The sequence below is a fragment of the Fusarium redolens genome (genome assembly GCF_020744475.1).
Source record: "Fusarium redolens strain MPI-CAGE-AT-0023 chromosome Unknown BKA55scaffold_29, whole genome shotgun sequence".
Taxonomy (NCBI): Eukaryota; Fungi; Ascomycota; class Sordariomycetes; order Hypocreales; family Nectriaceae; genus Fusarium; species Fusarium redolens.
The window spans coordinates 350,480-369,247 of NW_025763692.1; the positions used below are offsets into that span (position 1 = coordinate 350,480).

An 18,768-nucleotide genomic window follows, 5' to 3' on the forward strand; every position below is an offset into this window, starting at 1 on the left:
CTGAGTAGAGACGGGTTTGCTCAGATATGAACCTGGGAAGGAAGGCGAGAAGCCGAGGAACTCGAGATCAACGGTCGAAGCGTCTTGTGGTTCTGAGATAGGTCAACGATCCGCCGGAGGGAGCGGATTGACTCCTTGGCCTGTATTGATACAGTATCACAAGACTGATGAAGCCTGAACACTGAAGTATCATCGAGATCTGAGATAACAGCCACAAGTCCATCAAAGTTGTTCAGCTGGAAAAGATGCTGTGCGATAAGGATCCATTTCTCTATAACATAACCTCGGCTCTTGGGCTCAGCTTCTGTGACGACGCTCTCCTTGACCCAGCTGGAAATTCCGTTGGTAGGCTGATACATAGCCGCCACGTTGGGGGCGTCTGTTGAATCCTGAACCGTCCACCTGCCGCCAAGAAGCTCTCTCGACTGAATGGCACAGACTGCTTGCATCTGCTTAGCAGTGATCTGACAAGCGAGATAGTCGTGACATATGTGTACAGTGAACAGCTGGTCACTACGGCATGTGAAGAAGCTGTCTGCCATCTCCATGGTCATGTTGCTTCCGTGTCGACATGCTGTGTTCCGTTTGATGCTGGGTGGTGAAGGAGAGTCGGATATATGATCCTGCTGTGAAGTGCCGATACTGCTGAAAATCTGAAGCAAAAACGCCGACGACGTTGGTAGATTGTTGTGGTCCTCGCATCTCAGAAAGGAGTCCAGGGATAGTAGGATGCACCGGTCTGTGCTGGGTATTCAATGGGACTCCAGCCAAACTCTGAGAGCATAGCAAACTTGAAACTGGACGGTCTTTCTCTGAGGCGTTTCTACCTTCTAGGCTATGGAGTGTTTAGTCAGAGCGGCTAATAGCTCTTCTAGTGTACAGAAGAGTTCCCATGTTGTGAAGGACGCCGAGGCAAACTGCTCTCTGATAGACTCAAGCTCGCAGTCTGCAAGGTGATTGATGAGAGCCGGTAGGGAGCATTGGGTCACTTGCGCTGTTCTACTGGAGGATTGATCTGGGATGAAGGCCTGATATCCCAAGGGTTGGAGCTGCATGTCATCACCATGAGGCACCGGGTGTTGCTTCGGCTGAACGCCAGTGTCTGAGTCTCTCAAGTGCTGGTGGTCCTCCTTTGTGTTCTAGGTCTGGAGCGATGATTTGCGTTCTAGAGAACCTCGGAACGACTTGTTTGACTCTATCTAAACTCTTATTCGAGGGACTATCAGGTTCTTTTTTCGACATATCCACAGTTTTGATAGATGAGGGTGTTTTACTTTCATTCTCGACAGGACTCGGAGTCTGGTCTCTGCGCGAATAATCCATTCTGGAGAGTCCAGTGCTCAGCCCTCCAACCAAGCCAAGGCCTGTACGCCACACTATGGCGAATATGGCGTTGCTCTTCAAGTAGCCCATCTGGTATTATAATTTGGTCCAAGTCCAACGGCGCCTCTGTGCCTTCAGAAACAGCTCTTTGCAAAGTTCCTACCTGGAAATAGGAGATGACATGGTGTCGAACACCGTCCCAGTGCAGAACCATGCTCTGTTTGATCAAGCGTCCCATTTGGTATGTTGGTCCCATGTGTGCTTCACAGAAAACAGTGAAATCGCCAAGTCGAAACTCATGATACGATTGATGATGATCGTGCCATTCGTCGATCCCGGAGGATTCGACCTCGTAAACGGAGATTGTACCATCGTAGACAGCAGATCTAGCTTCTTCAGGACGTAGTGTTCTCGGAATGTGGAAGGACTCTCCTTGAAGACAGGCTTCTACTATCAGGAGGGCATTGATTGCGTTTCGGATGAAGCCGTGGGCTGTAGGTTCGATGTTCATGTTTACTTGATGTGCCAGGGAGATTAGCAACTTATTGCCCGTAAGTCAGTTAGGAAGGCGGTTATCCGCATAGTTGAATCCAGACTTACGGTTGTTGAGGTTGAGAAGGAGAGACTCTTGAATTTCTTGTTGCAAACTAATGCTTGAGATTATTGTTACGTTCTTCAGTCTCAATGTTGCAGATTGTCACCTTTTTATACTTATATTGAGAGACTAATTTCCAAAAGATAATCACAATAGCAATAACTTATAAGCAAAAGTACAAGCAAAAACCATGAGTAGCTCTATCTAATAAAGACACTTATTTCTTAGCTTCCTGTTCCTTCCCAGGGCTCGACTCCTTGATTTGTTCCGCCATTCGCTGTATTTCCTTCTCCAGAAGCTCATTCCGTTCCACGAGCTCTAACATCCACTGATCCCGACCTTCTTCATCTTTCAGTCTCTGAACTTCATCCTGCAAATAACTTAGATATGCCTTGGATGCCTTATTAGCCTCGATACTCAGATCTGTTGTGTTTTCTAAGAGGTTTTAGTAACAGCGTGAAGGGCTAGAAACGGGCGACGTTACAAACTTTTCGGGTTCTCGGTGCCGTCTGGCATCTTGGCGGACTGGTTAGCTTGTGAAGGCTGCTGGTTGAATACAAAATCCGGCGCGGAACTACGTAGGTAGGTATGATATTATATGCTTTTGTATCTGCTTCTTTGCATCATTTAGTTTTTATGTCGTCTTGCATAGCATGACATCAAATAAGATGATCTGATAATAATTAGCAATCTGTCACCGCCTTAGCGTGTCCCATCTGAAACGTACAGTTTCTACTTACCGCTGTCCCTCTCAACTGTGTACCAGGCGACCTAGAAAGCCGATCTCCCTAGCGCTGGTGGCTGAATCAGTCCCTCCCTGTCAGGCTGAAGATTAAACTTTGAGGTGACAGCAAACCTCCACTATTCTCCACAGACGATTCTCTTTTTGGCAGCTCGAGAGGAGCGGACTCGTGGTCTGACTGGTCTAAGGGACACAAACCTGAAATTTCATGCGAGAATTATCGCTCTTGATGAGATTGTGTCGGTTGAATTGGCAATACAGACCCTGGTACCGGTTGCCTGTTGTGCTGCGGAGTAGTCAGAGCCACAATCGTAACACGTCTATTGATTTTCTGCATGAGATTAGATACCATCGTCGCCTGATTGTAAGCTCTATAGATGTGCAATGCCTGTCACATAATCGTCACTGGAGCTCTAGGCACTATCGGCATACCTGATGACTGCTTATCGTAGTCACTTCGACTTCTATCATTCAAGTCTTCACCAACTATAAAAATAATCATAGCATCTTAGACAAAAAGCACAGCTTGAGGCTGTAATTATGAAAGTCGTGGTGGCCAGTATATGAAGCGTGGCCCAAAATCTGCCTTGGAGGCATCCGCTACCTCGGAAATACGGAAAGAAATCCTCTGTTTCACCAGCAGCCCCCCACCACGATCAACGATCATCATCTGACCGTGTCGTTCGGGTTGAAGATAACCCTTGAGACATTGATCCACGTAGACCCGTTGCTTATGCCCGTGTTAGCCCGTTTGCCCAGCTAATCATAGTTCGCAAACATTATGTTCAGATAGAGGAGACAGAAGAGATTTGCTGACTACCCGCAATCCGTTTAGGTTCATATTCGTTACTTATAAGAGCGTACCTTAGCTTTTGTTATCGTTGATTGCATTACCCCTGTGTATCCAACTTGGGTGCGGTTCCACTTGGCCTTTGCTAACTACGCAATGCACAATCTGGGCCATCTTGGCACTGACTCAGAGCTGTTGAGTCGCTGAGTCTTTCATTTTACCTCCAACAACTCTTGCTTCTTTTTATGCCCATTTCTGGGGCATATAAGTATACTGCTGGCAAAGGGAGAGGACATCACTTGCAAGATTCAGGCGGCAGTTGACCTAAAGACAGCTCGACAGAGTTTATCCCATTGCTGTCCCCAGCCTACTCCAGGTAGTCCAAATGATTTCGTTTTCGGGTTGGGTTGCGAGCTGCCGTGGACACTGATCGCGTGTTCACGTCAGTGCCAAGCTTCAAAGCTCGGACTTTAGAAACAGCTCCCCTCTCTTCTACCAAGAAACAATGCGTACACGCTGTACTTTATGTATTTTAACTTATAAAGTATTGTTTGTAAAGACATCATAAGCACTAGATGCTTTGGACTATTTGGGCTAGTACCGAGATAACCTGGGTTCTAAATGCTTGTTGGAGTTGGATGTCCTCCTTAGTGTCATCTTCCACCCCAAAATCACCAGTCAAGCAGGCCACAACCAACTCGCTATATCTGCCGCCCACTTTCGCGGGAAGCCTTCTCCGAGCTACCTTGACAAGTCGCTCTCTGATGTTCTCAGGTTCTCTCATCGCTCGGAAAAGATCGCGGGGATGCTGTTGTTGGATGGCTGGCTCCCAAAAACCTGTATTCTAGTGTCAGTTTCTTCACGTAAATGACTTAGCATGATAATCAGCTGTTACGAACCTATCTCTAGCAAGACAACACCCAAGGAGTATATATCATGCCACTTGCTAAATGTCATTGTCGGTCGGCCCTGTCTGTTTGGGTGTCGATAGATGTCCCTGTCAGGATTCGTGTCGGGGAAACCATGTGAGAAAAAGCTCTCGGGCCGACTGAAATCAAATCCTAGGACCCATGGCTGGTCCAGCGGGATCACAACTTCGCTTCGATCATTTTTCTGGTCATTCTGCGGCGGAGACGGAATATAAAACAGAATATTCTCGCTTCGAAAACTCTCGTGGACCCACTGGACCATTTGAAGTTGCGATATGCTCTTAGCAAGACTGTGTGCCAAGTTGAACTTGTCTTGCAGCGACGGTTTCATACTGGGATCTTCAAAGAGGCGCAATAGACTTCGTGGTTGCGTTCCCGCTGCACCTGGTGATTCAAAAATGAAGGCTATATCTCGAGATGATGGCAGAAATCTCCACCCGATGCATTTCGGAATTCGGAAGACTTGGCCCTTGGGCTGCTGGAGTAGTGAGACCAGGCCATTTAACCGTGACCTTGTTTGATGATCAATCTCACTGCTATTCACCTTGTACTCGCAAGTATCCTGCAGATACGATTTGCCACTTTTGTTGAACGTGAAAAATCTGTCCTCTATAGGTGTTATGTCTGTCCACCCGGAAGTGAAACTGTCACTGATCTCGAAGTTGTCTGCCATGCCAACCATAGCCGCTTTAGCAAGCAGCTGTAGACCCGCGGTTTCGTCAAATCCAAGCTGTTTTGCTGCTTGATTGTGCTGCATATTCTCTAGGTGTTGCAAGTTAACCCCGATCCCAGATGCAAAGCTATTGAGCTGCACAATGCGGTACAAGTTGTTGTTCCGATCTGCGTAACGGTCTATGATGTCCTTAGCGCGTCTTTTGTCAGACAAAGACCATCTTAATTTCCTTGCCAAGGACGTAGTGCTAGAACTCCTCTCAGTCACTAGTGACCCAGACTGGGACGCATTGTCAACAGTTAATGTGAAAGTCGAAGGGCTGGGTGAGCGAGAAACCATAAAGCAACGATCTCTTGAGAACCACGGTTGTTCCGAGCCGCAATGGCGATCGAGTAGTTTCGAGGCGCTCTCCAGCGTGTCAAGGAGTTCCTCTACCACGCTCAATATGGTCGTCTGAACCTCTTCGCCATACTGTTCAAACAGCATCTGCCCTCCATACCTCTACAACGGGTTAGCTCAAGTCCTTGTGATTGATGATAACGGAGGAATTACTGGGGACTTTTCAAACAACAAATACTTCAGAGCCTTGGTGATGCCATGCTCTCTTCTGATCGTCTCTGATACGTGCTTCAAGTCCTTGAGAATATCCTGTCAGCGTTTGTGACTCGATGCACCCGAGATGCTCCGTAGCCAGTACCTCAGCAAATGTCCGGATGTCCTGGATTGTTTGCGCAGTCCTCTCTCCAAGCTTTAGAAGCTGATCGAAAACGGCGATCGCCAATCCCGCAATTCCGATGGCATCTGCCATTGGAAATTAATGTTGGAAAGCTTTTAATGCTCTATAACAAAAGTTTAAAGGCCATTAATTAATTTGAGGGAAATTCTTAGGACCAGAGCCGCACGAAAAGGATTGGCGAGCAATTTGGTTCGCCTGGCTGGCTACCTTTTGCTTGTTCATCAGTACTGTCCTAGACCGCGCAGCTAAGGTACAATTCGTCAGACACGGGTCCATTGCGAATTCTGCCCCTTCAGTAACGAATCAGTATGCATTCTTTGCCCCTCTTTCCTGCAAGATGATACGGACACCTCTTAGGCAGCACTGGCAACAAGGCAGAGACATCGCCAGCACCAAAACAGCGACATCGCACACGTCAGCAAATAAAAGAGGACCACTTGCCGACCACGGTCGGGCAAATGTTGTGTAACCCTCTTTATTGATCTTGATTGGCTGCAAGGATGACCTTGGTGGTCAGCACGCCAGGCTTACCTTGATCTTTTTGCAGCCGACGTGAATCTTGTACTTCTAATTGGACAAGCCAAGACTCTCAATGGGAGGGGAGGGTTGAGTGGGACCTGTAGGGATACTGCCATAGCCGCCCTGACTGAAGCATGGGCGAAAGCTGCCAATGCATTTGTCCTGCCCTGCGACCAAGATATTCGTATGCAGAAGGTGGACAAGAAAAACCAAGAAAATCAAGGCAAATCAGGCTGCAAAGATTTCTTCAATGGTTTGGTCGCTCTGTTTGTGGTTCCATTTTCCTCCGTCGACCATAAATCGTATTTTCAGGGTACAGCTGAGAGTCACCAGGGACAGCAGACAACGCTGTTTTCCGCCTCAATGACTGGTCCGGTAAAGTAGCCTTTTCTCTCTGTGAGGCAACGCATGGCACCAAGTACCTTTGCTCATGAACGTCCAGTCCTTTTCAGTCTGGTCTTCCCGTCCACAACCTCGGACTCTGGTGTCTTGTTCTGTTGGGTTTTCCAGACCCGGTGGGGCCAAAGTCCGATCTCTACAAGACCTTCTCCGGGCCATCCAGCCTCTTAACGTTCGACTCTGCGCAGCTTCGTCACTCCGAAATCCTCAAAAGGCCGGTGAGGGTGCATCGTACACAGTCTTTCGATACACCGATGTTGGGACGAATGAGGCAGTTGCCGTCAAACAAATTAAACTAGCCCAGGATGCTAGCAACCACGACGCCCACCAGGACCGAGTGGACTGTGTTTTGAAAGACATTGAGGTCATGTGTCACCCTCCCCTTGCCCAGCACGAGAACATACTGACACTTCTGGGCTATGGCTGGGGGTTGCGGCAAGGAGACACCATACCGTTCATCGTAACTGACTACGCTGCTTGTGGAACGCTGCGCGATTACTTGCGGGGCGGAACAATTCCCATGAAATCCAAACTGGCTCTTTGCAGTCAGGTCGCGTGTGGCTTGAACAGGTTACATTGGGCTGGTGTCGCTCATGGCGACTTGAAACTTGAGAACGTGCTGGTCTTCCCCAACCGCACAATAGAGGGTGCGGGGACCTATGAGACCGATGTGACCGCGAAGCTGGTAAATAATCCTCTCTTGATTACCTGTATATGACGCTACAATATGAGGCGCTGATGAGTGAGCAGTCAGACTTCGGGCATGCATGCCTTTTCAGAAACGAGCAAGGAGATGGTGCAGTTCAAAGCTATCGGGGCACTTTTTGGTAAGGGGCTATGGATGTGGAACTTGTCACTTTTACTGAGCGGTCACGCATTTCACTCTAGGTATCTGGCTCCCGAGCTCCATGATGGTTCAAGTCTCAAAACAGTCGAGTTTCTGCGCTGCGACGTCTGGGCTCTCGGGCTTTTATGCTTAGAGGTCGTCTGGGATGGTAGTAAATATTTTCATCTACCAGAAATCACCTCCCTGAAGGTCTGGTCCCAGACAGCTGAGGGAGAAACGAAGTCTTCTAACGAGTGGAAACGGTCGTTCAGCCTATGTCCTTACCTTTCCGAAGCAGCAGCAAAGTCAATTGATAATCTCTCTTCTCGTCAGGAGTTTCGTCCATTGCAAAAAACAATAATAAAAGGTATCCTCAGGATGACCCTGCAGGTGGACCCTTCCAAGAGACAACATGATCTCTCGAAACTTCCCTTTATATTTGGTGGAGGGCTCCATCTATCGTATGTAACATTCACACTCTCCTTCATGTCAGTTGACTTATGAGTGCCTGGTAGATGGAATGAGTGGAGCAGTACCAAGGACTCGCTTGATATCACAGCTAACTTCTCAGAGGGGGGCTGGTCGTATGAGGTATATACCTGACAGCGATTGCATACATTACGAGATTGAACATTCTAACGAATCTAGAATTTCATACCAACAGTGGCTAGTCAGATACCGTTCCGTGTGAAAGAACAAATGCTACTAGACGCAAAACGAACTGCGCTTTCCGAATCCGACGTATCAAACAGAGCCGCATTACAGGTTTCTCTAGCCTTCTTTAACAGATTTGGAACAGAGCGTGACTTTCCCATTGCTATGCAATACATAAGAATGGCTAGCTCATCTACCTGTCTTCCGGCCCAAATGCTTCTCCTAATTCTGCAATACCGATACCAAGGCCTCGATAAGCTTGAGACTATTACTCCTGCCTGCGATCCCCGTGGTTCCATATTTACTGAACTAGGTGTTTGGGCGTCTCCAAAATATCTAAGGGACTCGCCGTCTCAATTCCTATCACCGTATGGTCTAAATAAGCTTGAGAACCATTCGCCGCAGATAAGCCCCTCCTTGTGGTCAGATAGGACCGTCAGCACCTGTAGCAATCAGCCGGCTCGGTACCAACAAGACGATATTGATAGCTCACTCATTCTGGCCTGTCAACTTGGTGATCTCGAGGGGCTCATCTCCTTGGCATCGCGCAAAAAAGACCTATTCTCATGTGAGAGCTCTGGTCTTACTCCTCTTCACTATCTCTTTATGTTTGATAAGGATGACGAGACATTACAACACGCATTGAAGATCTTGTTGCCAATGCATATTGACTCTGGAGGCCCGCTGCTAGAGGCCTATTGCTCCGAACCCCAGACTCTCGATCAGCAGCTACCATTCTCCTTAACGGGTACCCCGCTAGGATTTGCCGTTCTCGCTGGTTCGTTAGCATCTGTGGAAGCACTGCTCAGAGTTGGAGCGGACCCCCTCTCGTGCGGCCCGGAACGTGAAGCATCTCCTCTTGTCCGTTCCGAAAGTCCACTGCAGAACGCTATTTCATATCATCGAGCTGATATCTTCTCGTCTCTTTGGGAGTCGTGTCTGAATCGGCCAGAATGGCATGATGAGCTCGTTAGCAAGGCATTAGTACCTGAAAACTGTCTTTTCTCACAACTTTGTGTGAGATCCTTCTTGGAACTATGGGTCATGGAGAGTGATAATGACGATATCAGGCGGTCACAGATGGTGTTGGCTTTGGCTGGGGCCATTTGGAAACTTGTCGGCTCCAATACAGAAAGCCAAAAGTTGAGGTTTGCTAAATACTTCTCTGCTGGATTGAGAACCATCCTCACGCATGACGGGCTAGAAATTGCTAGAGACTTACACCGTTCTGTTGACAACATCAGCCAGTCACATATACTCTCTTTTCTCGGGAATGAGGAACACGAAGAGCTTATACAGTCATTGCTCGAAATAGCCTGCAAAGGAAACGTTACGCCAAAACGGGCGGTCACGTACATTGAGTTCGGTGAGCTCTTATTTCCGGACACTTCACCGGCCGTGGGCTTCCGTGCTTTGTTGTCTGCGATTCGCTATCACAACGACAGTCTTTTTGCCTCGCTTCTTCTCAGTAGCCGGCATTTACACCAAGTCGATGGGGATGGGAGGGGTGTTGTATGGCATATGATTGACTCAGGCTTCTCGCGCATGATGCCCCTATCTAAGGTCTTCGAGCTGGGTCTGATACCTGATGAAGTCGACAGCTTCGGAGAGTCTTCTTTTCATTGCGCAGTGAGGAACCAATCCTTTGACGATACAGTCACTCTCATTCGTATGGGAGCAGATGTTCACCGGAAGCTTCTGGACGGTACCACTGCAATTCACCTTGCTGTACGGAATACTGATACGACCTTGATTCAATGCCTGATGGACTACGGCGCCTCTATCAATGCGACTGATAATCAGCAACGATCACCCATCCATACTCTGTTCTTACAGACTCCGCGACAGGACTGGACATATGTGTTTGGGGTCGCTAAGCTTTTGCTATCTCGTGGAGCCTCAACTTCGGGAATGGATAGCTACGGTTCTACGCCAACTCATGCCCTTGCGTTGTGGGAAGAGAATGTGGTTTCCTTGCCGGGCTTTGCTTCTCTCATAAGTCGGATGAACTTGGCAGTTCGTGACAAACGCGGCATGACAATATTGCATTCTGCTGCTCGTTTGTTCAAGGAAAAGCTAGTCGAGAGACTCATTAGGTCAGGGGCAAGCGCTAATGATCAGGACAATACTGGCGCTACTCCTTTGCACGCTCTCATATCTCAGATGTCCCTCATGAGGTTCACGCCCAATACCCAAGTGATTCCTACTGCCAGGGCACTGCTTCATGCTGGACCAATGATGGACCTGACGGACAAGGAAAACAGCACAGCTATCCGCCGTATGGTCTTAGCTTGCGAGAACGAAAGGACCATCCAGCTCAACGGCGCTGAGATCAACATCAATTTCAAAGAACGCCTTTCTTTGTTACAATGCATCCTGGATCACTGTTTCAGGATCTCCTCCATGCATTCTCTCATAGCTAATCCGATTTCACATGCTTGGGAAGTGGCAGTGATCAACATGCGATGGCCTGCTGCTCGAGAAATTATCCTTCGTGCCGAAGTCGATCTCAGCCTTCTAGCCTGGCCTACAGGGATGAGATTCCTGCTATACTCCATAAAACACGTAGATATTCCGATACTACGCCTGTTTCTGGGCAGAGGATTCAGTACATGGTCACCGCAGAGCCTCAGCAGCGAGCTTGAGAAACGCCTTGACCATAGCTCAGGAAGTTCTATGAATTCCATGAACTGGTCGCCTCAAAAGCATATCCTATGGGAGGGACAAATACCTAAGGGCAAAGTTCATTCTAGGCGTGGTAGTGGTAATACACTGCGAGAGATCCTGGACTTTCTTCTTAAAAACAAAGACTTGTACAAAATGGGACCTCTGGACAGCGACTCAGGTATATACAGACCTGTTTCATGGTTTCTCATCGACGAATTAGCCACTGCATGCCGACAGAGGCACTAGTCAAGTTCTTAGCTTTAATGGTTATTTGACATGACTCTTATTACAGATATTATAATGACGGATTAATAGCCTGATATGATGATTGGATGAAACAGATCCTATTATAAAAAGATACCTAAAGATATAGCTGCTCCAAAGTTCCGATCACTGTGGCATCATCCTTTTTAACCTTCGATATCCACCAAGATAACAGGTTCCGGATTTAAAGCCACTGCTTGTTCCCGTAGTGGGACACAAAAGAACCTCCATTACCAGCCTCAATGCTGGCCTTATTGATGACAGAGAGAACTGCGGTAGCAGACTCTTCAGGAGAAATTGCCCCTTCCCAGTGAGGGGCGTAGCCTTTGAAAGCAGCCACCATGTCGCGAACTCCCTGAAGCTGTTCTTCGGTGTCTGTTGTTTATCAGCATGTGATGCTACCAATCATATACACAAGGTCAAGGAGTTGAAAGAAACCACCAGAAAGGCAAATACATAGCATGTGGCGCAGGTGGGCAGAAGACATGAGGGACTTACAGTTGGACGTGTCCTGGGTGGCAACAAGACCAGGAGAGATAGCCATAAACAAGATACCCTCCTTCCTATACTGGGCATCAAACTTGGCAATGGCGATGTTCAGTGCGCCCTTGCTGATTGTGTAAGGGGCTCCATCAGTGATGGAGAAGTTTGTAATAAAGTCCGGATCGGTCATGCCCGATGAGATGGCGATGATTTTCTTGGCTTGGCCCTTGCGGATGAGTGGCAGGGCTAGGTTGAACAGGTGGATATTCCCGAGGGTGTTGATCTTGAAGGACTCGAGCATGTCTTCCTCAAGTCTTTCTGGTTCCTCGCCCCTGAGATGTTAGCAACTGGGTGATACAAAGCATATGTGTGAATGGACTTACAGAACGCCGATGGGGTTATGGGCTGACCATTCGGATTGAAGTGCAGCGTTGGCGATGATGTAGTCAAGGCTACCACCGGTGATCTTGGCAACCTCATTCACCAAGTTCTGCTCCTTGTCTCAGAGTGATGATTTGTGAGGAGACAGGGTGGTCACATACCTTTACGGATTCCAGGTTTTGGATCTCGCCTTGGATGGTGTGAATGTTGGATCGTCCAGGTAATTCGCGCTGAATCTTCTCCTCAGTTGCCTTTTTGTTGCGGACAAAACCAATGACGGTATTGTTTGAGTCAGAAGACAACTGCCGAACGAACTCGAACTATGAGGTGTTAGTGTTGTAATCGGGAGATTGAATCTGAGAGAATTACACCGAGGCCTCGGGATGTTCCGGTGATGAGATAAGACGGCATTGTGATGTTGGTTTGAGGTTAGATGGGTTAAAGTGATGTATTGTTGAGTGATACCTATTTGTGCTTGGTATGGAATGTCAGATCAATAGTGAGGGTTACGGCCATATATATATCATTTTCCAGTTACAGTTTCATTCATGAAATGTTCTGGCAACTTTTGATGCTTTGTAATTCATGTGGCCCTGCCCGCGATACGCCACTTGGTCAGCGAGTTGGTGGAGGTTTATAGTGGGGCCCTCGCAAAAAGTTGCCCTGCACTAAAGGCTTAGTGTGAGCCGCATGCACCCAAGTCGCATTTATCGTGGGCTTCACAGTTATTACGAGCATTTGAAGGGCAAATGTGGCTCAGAGTTCATTATAAATCTGTTTTGAAGTCTTATTCACTCCACTCTGCCTACAACTCTTTGCGAGCTTGGGAAGATTTCTAGTCGTGTCAGCATAGTATATCCAACCATGCTCGTGAGAATCAATGACGCTGGATTCACGGCTCCAAAACTCCAAGCCTTAATGGTAGTCAATCTTTTAGTAACAATTCACAGATTTGTTAAGAGTTCGTTATACCTAACGGTGATCGCATAAGATGCATGAGTTTCTGCCAATCTAGACATCTGGTATCAAACAGTCCTTTCCTTTCAAGTCTATATAAACGCTGGTACCGACTTATGAGTCGAGCTCAGAATAACACCCAGCTTCCTAACATAATTCATATCTTCAGCATACAAATCCTTTTGTACCCATACTGTTTCGATGACCCTTTTGACTGTAGCGATATTTCGATACTGCATGTTTTCGGTCGTCCTCTCCATGACATCCAAGATGACCATCCTTTGTTTATCGCCTTGTGCCTCACAGCCAAAGATGAGCAGAGGAAATGGCCATTGGCAGGCAGGTAGTTGTTCAAGTAACTCGAATGCTTGTCCGACCCATATGGTGAATTTTTGATCTAATGGGAGAATTCCTGCGGAAGCTCGTCTGAGATAGATCAAAGTGGATAGACGATACAGCTCGACGACTAGATTAAATGCTGAATGCGTCGCGTTAGCAGAAACGTTGGTGTCCTGGGCTGTTTTCTCAAGGTTGCGTAGTTTCCAATCTAGTATTTCAAGATGGCTTCTATGAGCCTTCGTTTCGTAGCGTGGGTCAGAAGGTACTGTCACAGCGTTGAATACCTCTGACAGAAGATATAATATCTCATGCGGTGCTCCTGTGAGACTTTCAGGCTTCAAGGGTTGCCGTCAGCGGGCTCCGTTCGATAGTGGGGCTACATACCTGTCCGTTACCGCATACAACTGGATGAAACGAATCAGCAGCCTCACCAGGATCAAGAGTGACATGTGGCTGCCAATGACGTAGACTGAACCTAGATAAGGTATTATAGTAGTGTACCCAGCCCACAAGAGCAGCCGTATCGTGGTCCAGGTCATCTACATCTAGCCCAGCAGTCTTGACGATCTTGGTAGCGCCACAAGCATACCACAGCCAATGGCTTGACTTCATGGAGTTTTGCTGGATCTAACGTAGCAGTTAGTGTGTCACTTCTACCAAAGGGTGCGGCCCGTACCTCTAGCGTGCTTAGTATCATACCAGCTGCGATATGACATGCTGAATCTGTCACGCTGATATGCCCCTGTGTTGACTCTGCTAATTTTCTCAGGGCGGCTATTTTATACTGGGCTGTTGCTTGAAGTGGCTTATCACGATGGAAGGATGTGAGTGCTAAAGCAGATTTGAGAACTGCAGTTGATGAAGGTGAAAAGTCCGATAGAGCTATCCGGATGAGCAGTTCCCGGACTCTTGGAGCATTATGGCCGAAGGACGTGATGGAGTAAGAGGCTGTCTGTACGACTGGCTGGGGTAAGTGAAAGCTATGCACAAGGGGCATGCAGGTGTTCACCAGGTGGTTAAACTTACAGTACTGAAACGATCTCTGGTCGGTTGGACTGAGTCGTGCTATGGGTCCCACCGCCGGCCCTTTGATCAATGATAGCGGTCCAGATGCCTCAAGAGGACTTGCATCAGAAGGACCAAGGGGAACCTCAACCAGTCCCAGCATGTGTACTCCATAAGTCTTATCTGATGTAGATACTAGATCGTGGAGCTTGATATCCGTAAAGGTAGTATTCACCAATCGGTGCTCGAACTGTCTCCCCTTGAGGCGCGGTCTAGGACCAACCATAGCCCGTCGGGTATCATCCCGACGCGGCCAAGACAATTGCATGTCGTAGCCTTTGCAGTGCCGCCCTGCTTTGATGCATCGATTGCATGTCGGATAGGTTTGGTCACAGCGTACTTTACGAGCTATCGGTTCTGTTAGTAGCGTAGATTACAGGGGGGTTAGGCGGGACGAACCTCGACAGGTTCCGCATCCCAGAGATGGCATGATGGGAGATGTGATGCAATGTGGCTCGCGAAAAGTTTCCTGCGATAATTCCTTCTGGGGTCGTGTTGGAGTAAGAATATCATCCGCAAAGGACTCATGCATCACTCGCTTACCAACGTCGAGTCGAGTAAGCAGCCACGGACAGGATGCAGTCGGCAATATGCCGGCAATACTTAATCTCAATTGTGAGCAACTTTCTGCGAGATGATTACCAATTAATGTGGGGAGATCGAAACTAAGCTGTTATCTCATTAGTGCAGGTCTATCTTTAGAATAATATTCGATATAGGGTAAGTATACAGTTTCCGGAACATTTGGCTATTTTTTACATTTATATTGGTATCAATCTCTTGCGTACTTGAGTTAATACCCTCTCAATTGAAGTCTAAAGACTCATTATTAATAAAGAGTATTTTATTCACCTAGAGAAGAAAGTTTGATAGCAACGAACTTTAATAGCCTCGTCACAATCACAGTCTTGCATTTTGCAAGTAGGGCATAAAATTGGGTGCCCATGGGTAATTTCTTTTGTAACAAGACTTCCTTTTGGCCCTAGCCTCATATGGAACAGAAAGTATCGGTGACACCCATGGGTACCCAAAAAGCAATATTTTAAGACCTATTTGCAAGGTCTCTATCTCGCGAGGCAAGTCCTCTTTTGCAGTCACAGCATGATTCAAGTTACATGCACATCCCAGTCAAGTGATTACCTCTTTAAACTGAGTTTACTTGTGTAGCTGTAATACCTATCTCGTAAGTCCAGCACATACGCTCTCGACTTACCCACAAGAGATCGATTCAAGGATAAGGATCACGATAAGATAAATGATAGCTGATAAGATAAAGCCTGGCCCCTGTTATCGGCGTCTTGGTGGAGACCGAGCGCAAGACACCGGCCGGCCAAGACCAGTCAACCAATAAATCCTGCTGGTACGCACTAACAAATTTGTAATTGGTAGATCACCCTTGTCCAATGTGTCAAGAGAAAGGCGGAATGGTTATGAATGAAGAACTGTCTCTGCATCAAAAAGAGTGCGTCTGCACAGCTAAACAATTTCCTCTTCGTTCACTTTGCCTTCCACGGCGGTCGATTACTGATGTTACCATGATTTGTTCACCTTCCATGGCAGCATTCACAATGACTCGACTGCCAAGACCCAGCGACTCAAAACAAATAACATGGCCCCGGCATGATTCAATAAGTTGCCCGAATGCGCTTCTGCAATGGTGTTGCGAATGCATCTGCCTTGACAACTGACAAATCCAATACCCACGATCGCGATCCCCTCAGCACATCCTTAATCTCAAAACCATGGCAGGCGTACATAATGACGTCGCGAGGAATAATCGCAAACCAGTTCGCTGGAGGAAAAACGGCCGATTGCATAACTTTCAGCGGTTGTTGTTCACTAATCAGCGAAGAAATGCTGCTTAGCTGAGCATAGCAGGGCTTAGCGCAATGCACAATGGCCCGCAATGGCCGCAATATGCCGCAAGCCGTTGTTCTCCCGAAAGAGGCTTGGATGCCTTTAATATCGACTTGTCAGCATATGTCAATACGAAAATTCGCTTTGAGGATATACGATTTTTTGAGATCTTTTTTGGCTATGGCCGATCAGACGATACAGCAAACGCAACGACGGTAAGTGGTACTTGGAGGGTTTAAGATGGGGAAACTGACGTGGTGTTAGACCTCACGGCGTGGCTTGTACGCCATGTCGACGGGCGAAAATGAAGTGTGTGACTTCGAATCCGGCATCTGTTGTTTGTGATCGGTGTCAAAGACTGGGGAGGCAGTGTGTTTTTGAGTCACACCGCAGGGGCCTCTGGAGGAGAGATATGTCAGGGAGAAGGTGAGTGAAATGTGTACGGTGAAATCACGTAGTTAACATTCTCTATAGAGAAGATCGAGCACGTCCTTTAGAAGAGACTTTTGAGGGGGGATCAGCTGCTGGGGAGTCAGGTTCGCAGCAGTCCTGGGATACTCAAACCTTTCAAGCCCCTGATCTACCAAACCGGGGGAGTTCATATCAGAATCGAGCACCTGAGTCTGTCTCTGCGTCTTCTAGATCAGATCAATCGCCTTTTACCCCTGCTTCATTTGTCACCAACTCTCAGGACACGCGGGGTTTGTCACTAGGTGCTGCGTTGAACCCAGATCGATCAGTTGAAGGAGAGCCCAGGGGTCCTCCAGACTTGCTGCAGCAAAGCTTGCCAGACGCAGTGTACTTACCGAGAAAGCATGATCCTGTTGATATGGGACTCATCAGTCGACCATCTGCACAGAATCTGTATGAAGGGTGTGTATACCATGACTTGCAAGGGGTTCGCTCGCTGATTTGTGCAGGTTCTTTAAGCACTTCAACTGCCTCGTTGGACTCCTCGACCCAAATCTCTACACGTTCTCATACACAAGATCCAGATCAAGTCTCCTAGTCACAATGATTCTCACAATATCATCACGCATCTTTCAGCCAGAGTCTCACAGACCCATACGAGACCACGCTGAATTTCTCCTCGGCCAAGCTTTACTCGCCTGTGACTCAGCAATTGAGAACATCTGGGCCATAATATGTATGTATCACTGGAAAGATGCGAATGATACCAGAGGCTACACCTTGATCGGATTTGCACTCCGGATGGCAGCTTCTGCGGAATGGAACATGACACGTCGAAGCGTGTCGTACGACGCCCAGGGACTTCAGGACTCAGAACTTCAAGTGCGGCAGAGGAGGGATAAGGATCGCGTATGGCTGGCTCTGGGTAACATCGATAGAACGTGAGTCCATGATCAAACCTGTTGGCCACACAGACAGAGCATCATCTTACAGTCATCAGATCGAGCTATTTTACAGACCGACCTCTATCAACAACCGTCGTTCTCGAGCATGTAGCTTCCAGACAGTGGATGGCACTGACAGAGTGGACATACCCACTTGGAGATGGCAAGGCAGTTGGTGGTCACGAGCTGACAGTAATCGCTCGCAATGTTTACGAGAGCATGATGAAAACTCGTGTTGACTCCGGTACTTCCCAATCATCCATCGATTTCGAGACTTTCCAGAAGGATATGGATGATTTCAACAATAAGATTGCTGCGTGGGGAGATTACTGGCGGGCTACGTTCGCTACTTGTAAGATTGCAAGCACCTCAAGAGTTTGGAGAATGGTACCTAACATTATCTAGTTCCCAACCCGGAGCTTTTCCAAACACCCCTGATCTACCTCTTTCGAGATTACATGCGTCTCTACTTCAATTCAGTCTTTCTACATAGAATGCTTATCTCCGAAAGTCGAGAAGCACTGAACGATCTCATCACCCACACGACTCAAATCTGTTACTGCAGTGCATTGAGTGTCCTTCGACAGGGCATTGAGATGGGAGAGTTAGACATCATCTACTACCTCTGGGATACAGCTCATCTCATGATCGCGTATTCATCGATGATGATACCCAAGCTATTAAGACAGGATGTTGATGAGTCACTAATTTCGAAGAACGAAGCTGTCAATACCTTGACCCAAGTCACAACTGCATACGTCGTCGCAGCCAAGTCAATGGGTAACTCTGAGTCGCGTACCTTTGATCCCAGAAGCAATGCTGTCTCAGCCCAGGCCCATCTTCTCTCCGCCATTCTAGCACGACTGAAAGCCGACCTGTCACAAATCGATCCCGACTTGTCATCTGGGGCCATGCCTGAGAATCTCTCTGGCTCAGGCCGTTCATGGATAGAAGACCAGCTGAATAGATCGACCCTGTTCTCAGATGGAAGAATGGAGCCGCCGCAGTCGGATTACATTGACATGGATCCTCATACTGTAGGCCAGCCTGATGAAATGAGCTCGCTCATGCCGCAGATGTACGACGAACTTGATCTAATGCTGGATGATGATTTTATGAACTCAAGATACTTTGACGTTGGGCTATTGTCATGGGATGAGCCGGGCATATTTATACAGCCTCACTAGCCCCACGAGAAGCTTTTGCAAAGTAGT

The 18,768-nt window shown here is 47.7% G+C and overlaps 10 protein-coding genes across 10 annotated transcripts; 4 read left to right on the top strand and 6 right to left on the bottom strand.

The window, feature by feature from the left end:
• Window positions 1-20: 20 nt before the first annotated feature.
• BKA55DRAFT_546397 (ras guanine nucleotide exchange factor domain-containing protein) lies at window positions 21-554 on the bottom strand (the record flags this gene model as incomplete). The annotated part of the gene is made up of 1 exon (XM_046190913.1): window positions 21-554. The coding sequence occupies one exon, from the start codon at window positions 552-554 to the stop codon at window positions 21-23; it is 534 nt and encodes a 177-aa protein (XP_046041947.1).
• A 722-nt stretch (window positions 555-1,276) lies between these two features.
• On the bottom strand, window positions 1,277-1,834 carry BKA55DRAFT_697676 (uncharacterized protein; the record flags this gene model as incomplete). The annotated part of the gene is made up of 1 exon (XM_046200418.1): window positions 1,277-1,834. The coding sequence occupies one exon, from the start codon at window positions 1,832-1,834 to the stop codon at window positions 1,277-1,279; it is 558 nt and encodes a 185-aa protein (XP_046041948.1).
• Window positions 1,835-2,135: 301 nt separating this feature from the next.
• BKA55DRAFT_697677 (uncharacterized protein) lies at window positions 2,136-2,434 on the bottom strand (the record flags this gene model as incomplete). The annotated part of the gene is made up of 2 exons (XM_046200419.1): window positions 2,136-2,353; window positions 2,407-2,434. The coding sequence occupies 2 exons, from the start codon at window positions 2,432-2,434 to the stop codon at window positions 2,136-2,138; spliced, it is 246 nt and encodes an 81-aa protein (XP_046041949.1).
• A 1,325-nt stretch (window positions 2,435-3,759) lies between these two features.
• BKA55DRAFT_585209 (uncharacterized protein) lies at window positions 3,760-6,072 on the bottom strand. Its single transcript, XM_046194420.1, has 4 exons — window positions 5,750-6,072; window positions 5,605-5,688; window positions 4,350-5,553; window positions 3,760-4,287 (listed from the first exon to the last, which is right to left on the bottom strand). The coding sequence occupies exons 1-4, from the start codon at window positions 5,858-5,860 to the stop codon at window positions 4,022-4,024; spliced, it is 1,665 nt and encodes a 554-aa protein (XP_046041950.1). The 5' UTR covers window positions 5,861-6,072; the 3' UTR covers window positions 3,760-4,021.
• Window positions 6,073-6,458: 386 nt separating this feature from the next.
• BKA55DRAFT_585212 (kinase-like domain-containing protein) lies at window positions 6,459-7,993 on the top strand. Its single transcript, XM_046194421.1, has 4 exons — window positions 6,459-7,391; window positions 7,457-7,533; window positions 7,595-7,742; window positions 7,805-7,993. The coding sequence occupies exons 1-4, from the start codon at window positions 6,738-6,740 to the stop codon at window positions 7,844-7,846; spliced, it is 921 nt and encodes a 306-aa protein (XP_046041951.1). The 5' UTR covers window positions 6,459-6,737; the 3' UTR covers window positions 7,847-7,993.
• On the top strand, window positions 7,710-9,554 carry BKA55DRAFT_218640 (uncharacterized protein). The gene is made up of 5 exons (XM_046185220.1): window positions 7,710-7,742; window positions 7,805-7,993; window positions 8,104-8,123; window positions 8,181-9,334; window positions 9,391-9,554. Exons 2-5 carry the CDS (start codon window positions 7,945-7,947, stop codon window positions 9,398-9,400), a joined length of 1,233 nt encoding a protein of 410 aa, XP_046041952.1. The 5' UTR covers window positions 7,710-7,742; window positions 7,805-7,944; the 3' UTR covers window positions 9,401-9,554.
• A 1,747-nt stretch (window positions 9,555-11,301) lies between these two features.
• On the bottom strand, window positions 11,302-12,392 carry BKA55DRAFT_546401 (uncharacterized protein; the record flags this gene model as incomplete). Its single annotated transcript, XM_046190914.1, has 5 exons — window positions 11,302-11,492; window positions 11,616-11,932; window positions 11,984-12,090; window positions 12,143-12,301; window positions 12,351-12,392. The coding sequence occupies 5 exons, from the start codon at window positions 12,390-12,392 to the stop codon at window positions 11,302-11,304; spliced, it is 816 nt and encodes a 271-aa protein (XP_046041953.1).
• A 508-nt stretch (window positions 12,393-12,900) lies between these two features.
• On the bottom strand, window positions 12,901-14,922 carry BKA55DRAFT_585235 (fungal-specific transcription factor domain-containing protein). The gene is made up of 5 exons (XM_046194422.1): window positions 14,742-14,922; window positions 14,304-14,690; window positions 13,954-14,237; window positions 13,662-13,904; window positions 12,901-13,612 (listed from the first exon to the last, which is right to left on the bottom strand). Exons 1-5 carry the CDS (start codon window positions 14,872-14,874, stop codon window positions 13,031-13,033), a joined length of 1,629 nt encoding a protein of 542 aa, XP_046041954.1. The 5' UTR covers window positions 14,875-14,922; the 3' UTR covers window positions 12,901-13,030.
• Window positions 14,923-16,134: 1,212 nt separating this feature from the next.
• Window positions 16,135-16,666, top strand: BKA55DRAFT_218759 (uncharacterized protein). Its single transcript, XM_046185222.1, has 2 exons — window positions 16,135-16,414; window positions 16,464-16,666. The coding sequence occupies exons 1-2, from the start codon at window positions 16,239-16,241 to the stop codon at window positions 16,627-16,629; spliced, it is 342 nt and encodes a 113-aa protein (XP_046041955.1). The 5' UTR covers window positions 16,135-16,238; the 3' UTR covers window positions 16,630-16,666.
• On the top strand, window positions 16,612-18,741 carry BKA55DRAFT_697682 (uncharacterized protein; the record flags this gene model as incomplete). The annotated part of the gene is made up of 5 exons (XM_046200420.1): window positions 16,612-16,625; window positions 16,674-17,072; window positions 17,120-17,551; window positions 17,611-17,906; window positions 17,960-18,741. 5 exons carry the CDS (start codon window positions 16,612-16,614, stop codon window positions 18,739-18,741), a joined length of 1,923 nt encoding a protein of 640 aa, XP_046041956.1.
• Between the last annotated feature and the right edge of the window lie 27 nt (window positions 18,742-18,768).

Coding starts and splice junctions, on each gene's coding strand:
- BKA55DRAFT_585209 (XM_046194420.1), bottom strand. CDS start 5,860: ATGGCAGATGCCATCGGAATTGCGGGATTGGCGATCGCCGTTTTCGAT. Junction 5,689..5,749: donor ACATCCGGACATTTGCTGAG/GTACTGGCTACG, acceptor GATATTCTCAAG/GACTTGAAGCACGTATCAGA. Junction 4,288..4,349: donor TGTTGTCTTGCTAGAGATAG/GTTCGTAACAGC, acceptor ACTAGAATACAG/GTTTTTGGGAGCCAGCCATC.
- BKA55DRAFT_585212 (XM_046194421.1), top strand. CDS start 6,738: ATGAACGTCCAGTCCTTTTCAGTCTGGTCTTCCCGTCCACAACCTCGG. Junction 7,534..7,594: donor AGCTATCGGGGCACTTTTTG/GTAAGGGGCTAT, acceptor ATTTCACTCTAG/GTATCTGGCTCCCGAGCTCC. Junction 7,743..7,804: donor CAGAAATCACCTCCCTGAAG/GTCTGGTCCCAG, acceptor ACGGTCGTTCAG/CCTATGTCCTTACCTTTCCG.
- BKA55DRAFT_218640 (XM_046185220.1), top strand. CDS start 7,945: ATGATCTCTCGAAACTTCCCTTTATATTTGGTGGAGGGCTCCATCTAT. Junction 7,994..8,103: donor GGTGGAGGGCTCCATCTATC/GTATGTAACATT, acceptor CTAACTTCTCAG/AGGGGGGCTGGTCGTATGAG. Junction 8,124..8,180: donor AGGGGGGCTGGTCGTATGAG/GTATATACCTGA, acceptor TAACGAATCTAG/AATTTCATACCAACAGTGGC.
- BKA55DRAFT_585235 (XM_046194422.1), bottom strand. CDS start 14,874: ATGCATGAGTCCTTTGCGGATGATATTCTTACTCCAACACGACCCCAG. Junction 14,238..14,303: donor CCAGAGATCGTTTCAGTACT/GTAAGTTTAACC, acceptor TACCCCAGCCAG/TCGTACAGACAGCCTCTTAC. Junction 13,905..13,953: donor TGATACTAAGCACGCTAGAG/GTACGGGCCGCA, acceptor CTGCTACGTTAG/ATCCAGCAAAACTCCATGAA.
- BKA55DRAFT_218759 (XM_046185222.1), top strand. CDS start 16,239: ATGGCCCGCAATGGCCGCAATATGCCGCAAGCCGTTGTTCTCCCGAAA. Junction 16,415..16,463: donor ATACAGCAAACGCAACGACG/GTAAGTGGTACT, acceptor ACGTGGTGTTAG/ACCTCACGGCGTGGCTTGTA.